Source organism: Prunus dulcis, chromosome 6 (genome assembly GCF_902201215.1).
Source record: "Prunus dulcis chromosome 6, ALMONDv2, whole genome shotgun sequence".
Lineage (NCBI taxonomy): Eukaryota > Viridiplantae > Streptophyta > Magnoliopsida > Rosales > Rosaceae > Prunus > Prunus dulcis.
The window spans coordinates 9,658,661-9,670,715 of NC_047655.1; the positions used below are offsets into that span (position 1 = coordinate 9,658,661).

The following is a 12,055-nucleotide window of genomic DNA, read 5'->3' on the forward strand; positions in this document are numbered from 1 at the left end:
TGTTGAAAGAAAACGTAAAAACTAAACCGTTCTGATTATTAGATTATAGCCTTAACAAGATGCCCTTATTTTACTTTAATAACATCCATACCGGAGAAAAAATCATTAATCAAACACATTCTCTTTAGTGGTTATTGCCCTTTAATCTTAGGGAGCATTTTTGGTTATCACCTTAATCAAAGTTGTACGCTCACCACCACTCTTAAAGAGTGGCATCTGTCATATTGTTAACCTTAGTTAACTTTTCTATGAGAATAAATAAATAAAAATTGAAAAAGAACCCACAACACACATCTCGATTCTCTCTCCCCTTTTTTCCTTCTTTCGCCCTTGTTTTTCTTTTCTTCCCCTTCCCTTTCTCTCTCCTCTCTCTTGCAACTTTCTCCCTTACTCTGTGTCTCTTTCTCTATCACACTCTTTCCAGCAGCCACTCTTAAACAAATATATATTTCTTCCCATCTTCCTCGCCACCTAGCCGTCTTCCCATCTCCCTCCTCAGCCAACATCTCCAACCTCTCTTTCCCTCCCATTCTCGTTAAACAATTACACGCATTAGGAAAAAGCCAGAAATCGTGAAAATCAGTGCAAAACCATTAAACATAAAACCAGAAATCTTCAATAGAATCTCGTATGACGAAACCACACTAGTGTACGAAGGGCAATAATTGATGTCATGAGCAACCAAATAAATGGTTTTTTTTGTTTTGTTGATAGGTTAATTTTTTCAACCACTTTTGGGGTGGTGTTTTTTGATGTTGATATTATTGGAGGGGGACTGCAACCAAGGGGCCGCAATGTGAGCAGGGTGGAGTCACACTAGGACTAGTGTGGTCTCAGGCCCCCACTCAAATTTTTTTATATTTTAAAAGTAATATACTGTTATATATTTCTATATGTATATTATTTCAAATACTTTACATTTTGATATGTACCTACATGTGTTGTGGTAGACCTATTAAGGCACAAGGAGGTGCTTCAAATTGTCCTTTTGCTCAGCTGGTGGTGTTGCACTCCAGGGCCCCGTTTGGTTCACGGAATGGATTTGAGGGGAAATCATTTCTCATGTTATTTCCCAAGGAATGGGAATGAAAGATTCTTTTTCCACGTTTGGTAATGTCGGGAAAGTAACCGGGAGATTTCACTTTGTTTCCTTTCCCATGTTTGTTTTGAGTAGGAAGGAAAAACAAAGTTTGTATAATTTTCTAATTATACCCATATTAAATTCAATAAAAAAAAGAATGCATTTAATGATACGTTGTAATTATAAATTGTTCATAGGGACAAAATATTCATGAAAATTATGCATTGAATATTGGCTCATTTTCCCAAACTTTCCCATGATGAGGGAAAATAAAACTCAAGTTAAGAGGAGGGCTTCACTTTCCCCCTTACTTTCTCATGTGCCAGGCAACCATTTCTCATGTCCGGACTTACCAAACATGGGAAAGCAATTGAATTCCCATTCCCAAGCCTCTTTTCCCATGAAACGGGGCCCAGGTGTATAGATTATCTTATTTCCATTTTTAGCATTTAAATAAACGTCTTTGTCCTTTTACTTTTATTTATTTTTATATTACTGTCACGCCCCAAACCCGGGGGTCGGTGGAAATCCCTCGCCCAGTGCGTGAGAAAAAAATTAAAAATAAAAATAAAGAAAAAGAAAGAAGTTGTTTAAAATAAACTTCTCTTATAAAAATAGCTCCAAAATCTTACAACTTAACAATATTAAATAAAGCTCTATTACTCTTATCTAATTCAGTCTCAACTGGTTTAGTCCTTGTCTTACCCTTTAATTCATATGAAAAATGAAACAGGGTGAGGGATGAGCAACCACCGCTCAGAGGAACATAAGACCTTACCACAATATATTGATATAAATAAATTAAGTGACATACAATCACACAACCAAATATCACATTAATAATATTAATGCATGAATGCTCTTCATCTACTCCCATTAATTCATATAACTGGACAAGCAGACTTGCACGTACCATACCATGCTTATACCACTTGGTCCTGAATGCCCATTTATATGAACTAACACCCATTTCAACCATCCCATAATTCCCCTTTTGTTAATCATATTGTCTAACTCCTTGTCGCAAGTCCCGCATCACCCAATAAAAATCATGTGCATTGTGGGATCCCCGAGATCTGGTACCAACCAAGCATTCGACTATACAAAAGATCATTCCCATTACCCTCTTTTCCACCATTATTTTCTCAACCCAAGAACTGCAAATAATTTCCTTGACATGATATAGTTCTTCTTTTCACATAGCTCATAAAAACAATGTAATCATTTAAATATCACTAATGTACATATAATCATGCCAACATTAATTAAATAACTAACAACACGTAAACACCCAATATCAAGAACATCCATCAAATTATAATATCACGCATAATATAGTGCTCACGAAATTTAATTAAGTCAATCCCCGTAAGGGCCCCCCAAGAAACCTCTAACTCTCGATTCCAAAGTATAGCTCCTAAAACACACGTAAAGCTCTCTATCTCCTCCAATATCATCTTTTCTTCCATCTCTCTATTACCTTGCATTTGCCGCATGCAATCTCTAAGTTGTTGTATTGAATTAGTAGTGAAGTAGGCTCTGATTTATAGTACAAATAAGAGTCTGCTAAAGATGAGATAGAAAGGGAATGTCTGCATATCAAGTAGGTGGTGTGAATTGTTATGTGCATATGAATGTAGTGCTGCCAGTTATAAGAAATTATAGCAGGAGGTGTTCAAAGCTAAGCAAATTCAAGATATACAGATGACAACTCACAAGATGATAGTGCTCCTAGCTTGGCTATAATAAAATGGACATGTTATCACTAATATAAATCAAAGTTGATCACTACAATCCGTTAAACTTAGCACTAGTATTAATAACATGTAGGAGATGCAACGATATAAGATTAATAAAACATTTGGATATTTATTTAAAGCATATATTTATTAATGATAATATTTATGAAAGTATAACATGTACGCAGACAATTATATGTATAAGTTATAAACTAAATATGTAACAAAATGTGTAATTTTCCCCAAATATAATATATTTTAAATATAAGATTTCACAATTACTCCATTTACTTAAGTTTACAATGTAAATAAGGAAGTACCCCATATTTGGATTCAAATAAAAATACTAGAAAATCAAATTCCTATCAAATTAAAATTTGAAAAATCGGTTTTAGTGCAAAATACGATTTAGGCTAAAAATGATGGCTCATTAAGTCAATATATACGTCATACTAAATCCCATAAAATCAAGTTTTCTTGTTTGATGTGTAAAGCCGCCAAAAATTATCTTGAGAAAATGATTATTCCGAAAAACCATTTTTCTTACTTAATCAATATTTTTAAATAAAACTTTCATGTATGATATGAATGCATGAAGGGGCCTATGGTCAATATAGGTAAAAAGCCTTAGATATTCAATCCACAGAGTTTTTAGCCTTTCAAAATTGCACCTCCGCCAAAAATTCATGGATCTGCTAGTACGTGTGGCCCTACCGAATGAAAACCCACATCTCCTCCGATACTTGCAAATCCATTACCAAAAAGTTTAATATAACTATTGAAATTATCTTACTTTTTTTTTTTTTTTTACACAAACCTTAAAAATAGTCTTTTTAACCTCTTCTTTCTTGGTGCAGACAACAAAATTTAGAGATATTTATTCAAAAACTCATTTTAGCATGACATATTATACAAAAACTCATATAAAGTCTATTTGGAGAGAAAAACTCAAAATTAGCCACTTGTCATTTTCTAATTGGTTCTTAGTGTGTTAAAATTTTATAAGAACCAATTAGAAAATAACAAGTGGCTAGTTTTGAGTTTTTCACTCTAAATAGGCTCTATAAGGACTTTTGTATATTATGTCATGCTAAAATGGGTTTATTAGTGAATCCTCTAGAATTTAGCTCTCCTCTTAGAACTAGGTTTTTGAGTTTTTCACTTTAACTCCATATTATATTTCTCTCCATTTATGGTTTTTTTTAGTTGTGAAATTTTTATTTTTTCTTTCTATTGGGTTTAATGGGGGAAAGAGCTTTAACGATATTTGCTAAATCGCTACTATTTGTCTATCTCTTTCAATTTTTCTTGCTTAGAATGTATTTGTTTATCCCTTTGTCGAGGAAAATTATGATTGCAACCAATAAGTAATATAATTCTTGACATATATATATACACTATTTTTCTTATGTATTGTGAGTTCGAATTTTTGATTCTTTATAATTTGTAAGAGGCCCTTACACACATGAAATCCTGGCTTCGCTATTGACTGCGAGGTAGGTAGATTGGCGACGAGAGTACCTTGTTTTTAAATAATAATAAAAAATATTCACTTGGAAAAGTTGAAAGACAAAGTCTAGGTGTAAATCTATTTAATTTTTCCATTTAAAAATGACACGTGACAAATTTTTAATGGGAGTGTCATCGACTGCCGTGGTGATACCGTATCACTCTATAATTTCTCATCTAATATGGTGAAAACCATAACCAAACTAACTTTCATAAAAGGAGAAACGTAAGTTTAATAAATAAGTGACAACAATTCTAGCTACTAATTTGCTCACTGGAGACAAAATCAAAACGACATCAGCTAGAAGTCTTTTTTTTTTTTTTTTCCCTTCCTTAATATAAAGAAAATAGCGAAGCGGCTGTGGGAAACCAGCCTCACCTCCCATTGGGATCATAGGTGAGATTCTAATGTTAGGACTCAAGATTTCACAATGAGAAAACAACATATCTTATGACAGTTTAAGAGCTCTTAGATACCTTTTCCTTACAAGTTAATTTTTTAGGTGTGCCAAATTGAGTTGCAATGTTAGAGAAAAGTGATCATGATCCGCGATATAAAGTGAGAAAGAAAAAACAACATGTCAATCAGGCCTCAAATCTAATTTCCGAGAAATAAAAAGCAACAATTCATACCTAAAACCTAATTTCCGTCAAACTTTAGGGCTTAGACTAGGTAAAAATGTCCATTCAACAAGGGTAGAAGATGTGCTCATACCAACAAATTATGCATGAACACATATTGTTGACAAATTACAAACAAAGACATGTACAAAACTGAAAGCTAACAACTTAACAAATAAAACTACTTTAAACCTATATATCAAATAAGATTTATAATCTGCTTATTAAGATTCGATTTAAAAATGGAAATCACAATGTTTGCCAAAATAAGAAGAAATCAACTTTATGGTTTTTTACGTCTAATGGTCCCTCAACTTTGATCCAATGGCATTTTGATTCCTTAATTTCCAAAATCATTTCCGTGATCCTACAACTTTAGTTTCATTAGGACAAATGGTTATACCATCAATTTTGTCATCATTTCCATTAAATACAAGAGCAAAATGGTCTTTTTGTATTATTTTTAATTTCCACCATCTAAATATTCCTTTCATCCCAAAAATAAAAATAAAAACTAAAAACTAAAACTTTATTCCTATCCTCACCACAATAGCCACAACCTCTCCAACCCAACCCCATCTGAACACACACAACCCACAACAACCACCAAGCCTTCCCCACCCTCACCATCCCACCGAGTCAATCCCTCTTTCCCCAAGATGAAATATTCAAATTTGTTTTTTCAATTTTTTTTATTAACAAAATTGAGGATGTGATAGAGTGAGAAGTTGTCGTAGGGAGGGTACGTATGGCTTGGGTAGGGGTTTGGGTTGTGGGAGCGCCATCAGTTGTTACCAAGGTAGTGGGTTAATTGGCTCGGTGTTGGGTGAAAGTTGTCCGTGGCTTTGTTGGATTGGAGGAAGGGATATATATCATTCCTCGATTGGTGGTGGGTTTAATGGGCTCGGCTTGGGGAGGGAGGGAGATGGATGGGGAGAGTTAAATCACAGCAGCGAGGGAGTGGGTGGTTTGGGTGTGCCAAGAATTGCCCATTTATCTCAAGAGTGAAACAATTTCCGATTTTTACCTTCAACAGTACATCATGTGCCATGCACATGCTCAAATTTAATAGAAAAAGTTAATAAAATTGACAACATGACTATTTACCCTAACGAAACTGAAGTTGAAGGACCACCAGACTTTTTTTTATGTTTTGGTGAACAAAAGTTTAGGGGAGGGAGAAGCTACTCCCACACTTAGAGCCAGGGAAAACCGACCTAGAGCCGGTTGTACTAACGCAAGGGAGCATTATCCCCTTGCCCTCCTGTATGGAATTACACGACATTTTCTAGACTACCCACCAACATGGGACTGCTGGCAGCAAGTATCAAGCTCGGTTGGGCCTCAACGCACAGCTCGTCACTTACCAACTCAACTAACCATGTGGGCGTTTTTGTGCTACCTTTTGCTTCAGTTGTAGTGTTACGTTACCTTATTACTTCATTGACAGCTTGTAAAGAAAGTAATCCCGTGACAGTTTCCTCAATAAAAAAAATCATGCAAAAATGAACAAAAATATAAAAATGATACCCCCAAAAAAAAAAAAAACTTATATAATTGTTGTACACTACCACCAAAATCTGCAAGACGATAAAATATTTCCTGTACACTTCTTATTAGGCGCTCCAACCGCACCGCCCACATTTACCCGCGCTCCAACCTCACCGCCCACATTTACCGGCGCTCCAACCGCACCGCCCACATTTACCAACCTTTTAAACTGCACCAACAGATTTTGGCATTTTAGTCGTTGGTCTACCGCGTCTCTTCTTAGTAAGAGGAGGCATGATAACATCTTCTGAACCCTGCATCACATTCTTAATGTCACGTATGGGAGAAATACTAAACGCATATGAATATCTAAAGTACCTTGACTTGAAGTGGTCATCAGTATACTCATGAATGCAACCAGAATCTTTTTGAATAGCAACAAGTGCATGAACACAAGGAAAGCCTTTTATTTGCCACTCATGACAGGAGCACAAACAATTAGCCAAATCAACTTTAACACAGATTTCAGCATGCACATCATAGACAGAAGCACTACAACGACTAACATTCCAATTCCTACCAACCATCAACCTTTCGTTCAAGGTTCTCTCCATCACGGGACATAGAACAGAACACCACTGCTCTGCTTTACGACTTCATTCAGCCATCATTTTCATGAGTTTACTCCTGATGCCATCAACCATTTGACAGATTGGCAAAGCACGTAGCTCAAAAATCCAAGAATTAAATGATTCAGAAGCATTGTTGCACATTTCACCATATCGATTACCCTTAAAATAGGCATATGACCAACTCTCCTTAGGAAGATCTTCTAAAAAAGTCATAACAGGAGCACCACCCTCATGTTTTAAATTTCTCATATTAACCTCAAAAGCAGCTTTTGTGGGAGCATAAGCGCATTTCAAAAAAAGATCAACAATGTGATCCCGGAAAAATTTGCCATACGTAGAAGGATATTTAGATAAAAGGTTCTGTTTCAAATGCTGCAGGCAAAATGCATGATGGGATGTTGGAAACATGTTTGAAACAGCTTCAGTGAGACCTTTGTTATGATCAGATATAAATGTAATCGTCCTACCTTGAGGAGTCAAAACTTTAGCTAAGTTTTCAAAGAACCAGATCCAATTTACCTCATTTTCCGAGTCCACGATAGCAAAAGCAAAGGGAAAAGATCCTGCAAACCAATAACATAAAATAGAATGGATGAGTAACCTGGTATTTCAAAGGTATAAAAAGACATACATTTATATATGTCACTTATCAAAAATCACAAAATATACATAAAGATGTAATTGTCAACCATCCACACACAGATACAGATCAATAATCACAGTAATAAAAATAAAAAATAAAATTTATACCTTGGTTTCCATTCTTTCCCGTGGCGCCAATTAGTTGCCCCTTATGCTTACTTTCTAGACCAGTCACATCTATGAACAACAAAGGTCTGCACCACCAAAAGCCCTCAATGCACGCACCATAACAAATAAACAATCTCCGAAAACGAGAAGTCTTGGGATCACACTCCAAGACACAATGTGACCCCCGATTGGATGACATTAAAGCATCACGATACCAAACTAATTGACTATAAGACGAGGATTCATCACCATGAACCTCACTCTTGGCCAAATTTTTTGCATGCCACGCAGTATGGTAAGAGATATCAAGAAAATAGTTCTGCTTAAAATCCTTGACAATATCAACAGGCTTAATAAACGGTTCTTCCTGGATTCGATCCACCAAAACAGAAGATATAATCCTTGAGCTCATCATCTTACTTTTCTCCTCACAGATAGCACCCGTGCAAGTGTGAACTTTATTTAAAGACTTAATGTAGAAAAAAACCATTCAACTGACACACTGAAGCATGTATACGCCAATTACATCCATCTGAGATCTTCTTAAAACATTCAGCAATAACATGTTCTTTTTCTTCTTTACAAAAGCAAAACGAAATCCAGTCGCAAAGGCATACTTACACAACTTGTTACGAAATTCAGCTACACCCCCTTCAAACTTCTGGCCCACATTATTAATATATTCCTTCCAACCCTGAGACAAAAGTGTCTCGCCTTCATGAAATCTGGAGGTCCTCAAATGTTCATTCCCATCAAAAGCACCACTATCTAACATGCATGATGAAGACGCTGCATGATTATATATTGCATCACCACATGTTGCATGATTCGATATTGCATCATTAGAGGCAGCACGATTAGATATTACATCATTAGATGCTGTATGATTAGATATTGCATCACTAGACGCTGTATGATTAGATGTTGCACCATTAGAAGTAGAGTGGCTAGACATTGCATCAGCAGACAATGCATGATTAGGAGCTCCAGGCGTTGCATGATTAGACGCTCCATGATCACTGCTGCATGATCAGATGTTGCATCATTAGATGCAGCATGATCAGGAGCTGCATGATTAGAAACTGCATGACTATAAGGTGTGTGATTAGGCGCTGCATGATTAAACGTTGCATGATTGCCATCCTTGTTATTTGAACTCAAAAGATCCTTCACCGAAATATCAACAAAACTACTCTTCAACATCGATAAACACATAAGCATCAAATGCACATCCATATCCGATTGCAGCAAGCAATTAGGATGCTCGGGAAGAGAATATGTCAGCTCAAAAGTCCCTATTTTTAGTTCCTTGAACCTTAAACACATCTCATTACAGATATCTGCATATTTACTGTGTTCAAACAATGCAATGACGACCGTAACTGCACCATAACTACACCTTGCTATTCTAGCACTCTCCATTCCTCTACATGTAAAAATGACCAAAAAAAATCAACAGTAAGTATGAAGAAAAATAAAAATAAAAATAAAAACTGAACAGTGAGTCAGCAACTACCCTTATAACTAATCGTAACTGATCTATAGCAAATATTAAATTCCTCAACAAATCAAATGTTAAACAATTATGTTAAAAAATCACACTACAAAAATACAAAAACAAAACACGATGTAATTGAGTGAAACTGTCTCACGGTAAAAGTTATTCCAAAACAGTAGTGTAACAAGTGTAACGAAGACAGTTCCAGTTTTTCCAAAGCACTAGGATGCATCATTATACACTCTATTAACCACAACATAACACAGTAGCTGTAAAACGATTGTTGAACAACAAAAATGACAAAAAACCAGAAATAAAAATAACCATGCCGAACCAAATACCTCAACAATATCTCCAATCAATACGACCCAGATGCCAAAAAAATTTAAACAAACTAAAAGCAAACCGAATCACAGAAATACAAATTTGCACGATGAACAATACCACAATAACTACTTCAACTAAAAAAAAGATATTCTTAATAAACCAAAAATACAGATTTATGTGAATCAACCAAAGAAAATATACAACATGACGACAAAAAACAAACTGAAACCAAACAAAGAAAAATAGCTAAATAGCTTGTGAATGATTCGTATGAAGACCGATCAACTACGCGCTCCAAAATAAATGAAAGCTCTGGAGCAGAGTTTTAAACCAAGACAAACCTGAATCCTCAAACTCAGTAAGCATTACCCAAATGAGAGGAGAAAATAAATCAAAATTGAAAAACTTGGATGAACAAATCAAGCTGAAATCTTAATTAATGCAACGGAAAATTGACATTTTGAAGAAGAAAAAGAATCCAAATCTTGCCACTGATGATTCGTAACAAACTTGTTCATGTTTCAAGGGTAAAGGAACATCAAAAGCTGGTTGACCAACACTAGGGAGGGATCTAGCTTAATTAAATTGTTGAAATAAAGGATAGCATCCCCGAAATCACTTGCACTGGAAGACTGGATTCTATTTTTTAATAACTAATTACTTCAATATAACTTCCCTATAGAAATTGCAGGAAATCCTGGTTTTGCCTCATACATAAAAAAACATAAATGAAAAATATTTATAAATAATTGATACAGATATAGGACAACTATCCAGGTGATTTATGTAAATGACTAGTTCATGATGTTGGAGATTGAAGGGAAAATCATTTACAGTTTCTTTGGTTATCCTTGATTGGATTGTTGACTTGTAAGAATCAAACCAGACTCCCACCTGCACATTGCACGTGTACAGTTCAAATAAGGAAAGAAGTAAAAACATGTCCTTCAAAGCAATGGTGTTAAAGATTAAAATAAGGAACAAACTGCATTGTTGATTTTGTATACACAAAGGAAGAGTATTATATACACTAGTATTACATGGAGATGTTGAATATATGTGGTACAAAGTGAGATAGGACAAGTCTGCATAGAGTATAAATTTAAAAACTATATACATATATGCATGTATAGGGAAATTTTCAATTGCCAAACTGTAAATCTGGACTATTGATCAAGTTGATTCTTGCTTGAATGCATGGTCTGAATTCGCAGCATAGAAAAATAAGGATTTTTTCTTAGCATACATAGAAGATTGGCACTAACTATCAGAATCTTGTCAAACTCAAATATTTCACGTTGGATAAATTCTGGGTTTTAGTGATTTTGTTCCTATTTCAAATATTTCTTTTATGGTAATCTCCCTACTGTATAAAGGTGATTGTGACTTTATAATAAGAACCTCAGCCTAAAACAAGCAAAATTTGATACTATTGAATAAGAAAGAGCTTTCTCTTAATTTCGTTCTTATTCCGCTGGTATTCTCCCAAAATCAACATAGGCTGTGTTCTAATCACACTGAGTCACTGACACTGTAGCATAAGCTTTTAAAGAGACAAGGTCAAGTTGGGTACTACTTGTGTATCCCTACTTATAAAGAGATTTTGTGCATTTAAACAGAGAAGAAGACCAAAGCTCTATAGAGCTATTGGGAGCTACCTGTTTATGGGGTGAAACTGGCAATGACTTTTAGAATTTTCACAGGAAATGCCGGGAGGTTAGATTTCTTGTGAAATTAATCCACAGAACTACCCAGAAATGAATCCAAAATAATTCACATCATAAACTTCTAAAAATTCAACACTGAAAACACTACATAACCATGAAAATCTGCAGAACCCAATAATGTATATTGGTTAATGGCTATATTAAAGAAAATTATGGAACAATATTGAAGAAAAATTAAAAGCAAACATATCAGAAAATTTAAGAACGAAAACCAGTGAACGGCTAAGTAAGAATAAAAAAAATACAAAATTTTCGAGAAATAGTATAGACAAAATAAAATAAATTAAGTACCTCCATTGGAGGATTAAACGAGGAGAAATTGGGAGCCCTGGCTCGCCGACTTGAATAACGTCATAGAGGAGGAGGCGATGGGAAATGTCAAAACTTCGAACTGGGTTTAGCTTTCGGATTGTTTTTGGGAAGGTTTTAGTTCTCTCTCTTTTTCCTAATTTCATGAAACGTAATATCGGTATTTTAGGGGGAAAAAAACAATTTAATACTAGAGTAAATAGGGTTTAGGTGTAAAACTGGTAGGATTAAGGTAATTGTAAAATTGGTATTGGAACTAGGGACAGCCCAAAGTAGGGCCGTGCCTTGTTAGCCTTTTTTTTTTTTTTCTGTCTAAGGCCTGCCTTTTTCTTTTGCTCTTTTTTTTTTTTGCGAAAGTGTCTAAGGCCTGC

General features: G+C 35.1%; 1 protein-coding gene across 2 annotated transcripts; it reads right to left on the reverse strand.

Annotated features, from left to right (window-relative positions):
• Nucleotides 1–6,064: 6,064 nt before the first annotated feature.
• Nucleotides 6,065–11,815, reverse strand: LOC117629540. 2 transcript variants are annotated; one of them, XM_034362053.1, is made up of 5 exons: nucleotides 11,667–11,815; nucleotides 10,483–10,542; nucleotides 7,824–9,249; nucleotides 7,593–7,636; nucleotides 6,065–6,755 (listed from the first exon to the last, which is right to left on the reverse strand). In XM_034362053.1, the coding sequence occupies exons 3-5, from the start codon at nucleotides 8,311–8,313 to the stop codon at nucleotides 6,666–6,668; spliced, it is 624 nt and encodes a 207-aa protein (XP_034217944.1). In that variant the 5' UTR covers nucleotides 8,314–9,249; nucleotides 10,483–10,542; nucleotides 11,667–11,815; the 3' UTR covers nucleotides 6,065–6,665. The 2 variants fall into 2 exon arrangements, with proteins under 2 accessions (XP_034217944.1, XP_034217943.1); XM_034362052.1 differs by having other exon boundaries at nucleotides 6,065–7,636.
• Between the last annotated feature and the right edge of the window lie 240 nt (nucleotides 11,816–12,055).

Coding starts and splice junctions, on each gene's coding strand:
- LOC117629540 (XM_034362052.1), bottom strand. CDS start 8,313: ATGGTTTTTTTCTACATTAAGTCTTTAAATAAAGTTCACACTTGCACG. Junction 7,637..7,823: donor GGGAAAGAATGGAAACCAAG/GTATAAATTTTA, acceptor ATTGGTTTGCAG/GATCTTTTCCCTTTGCTTTT.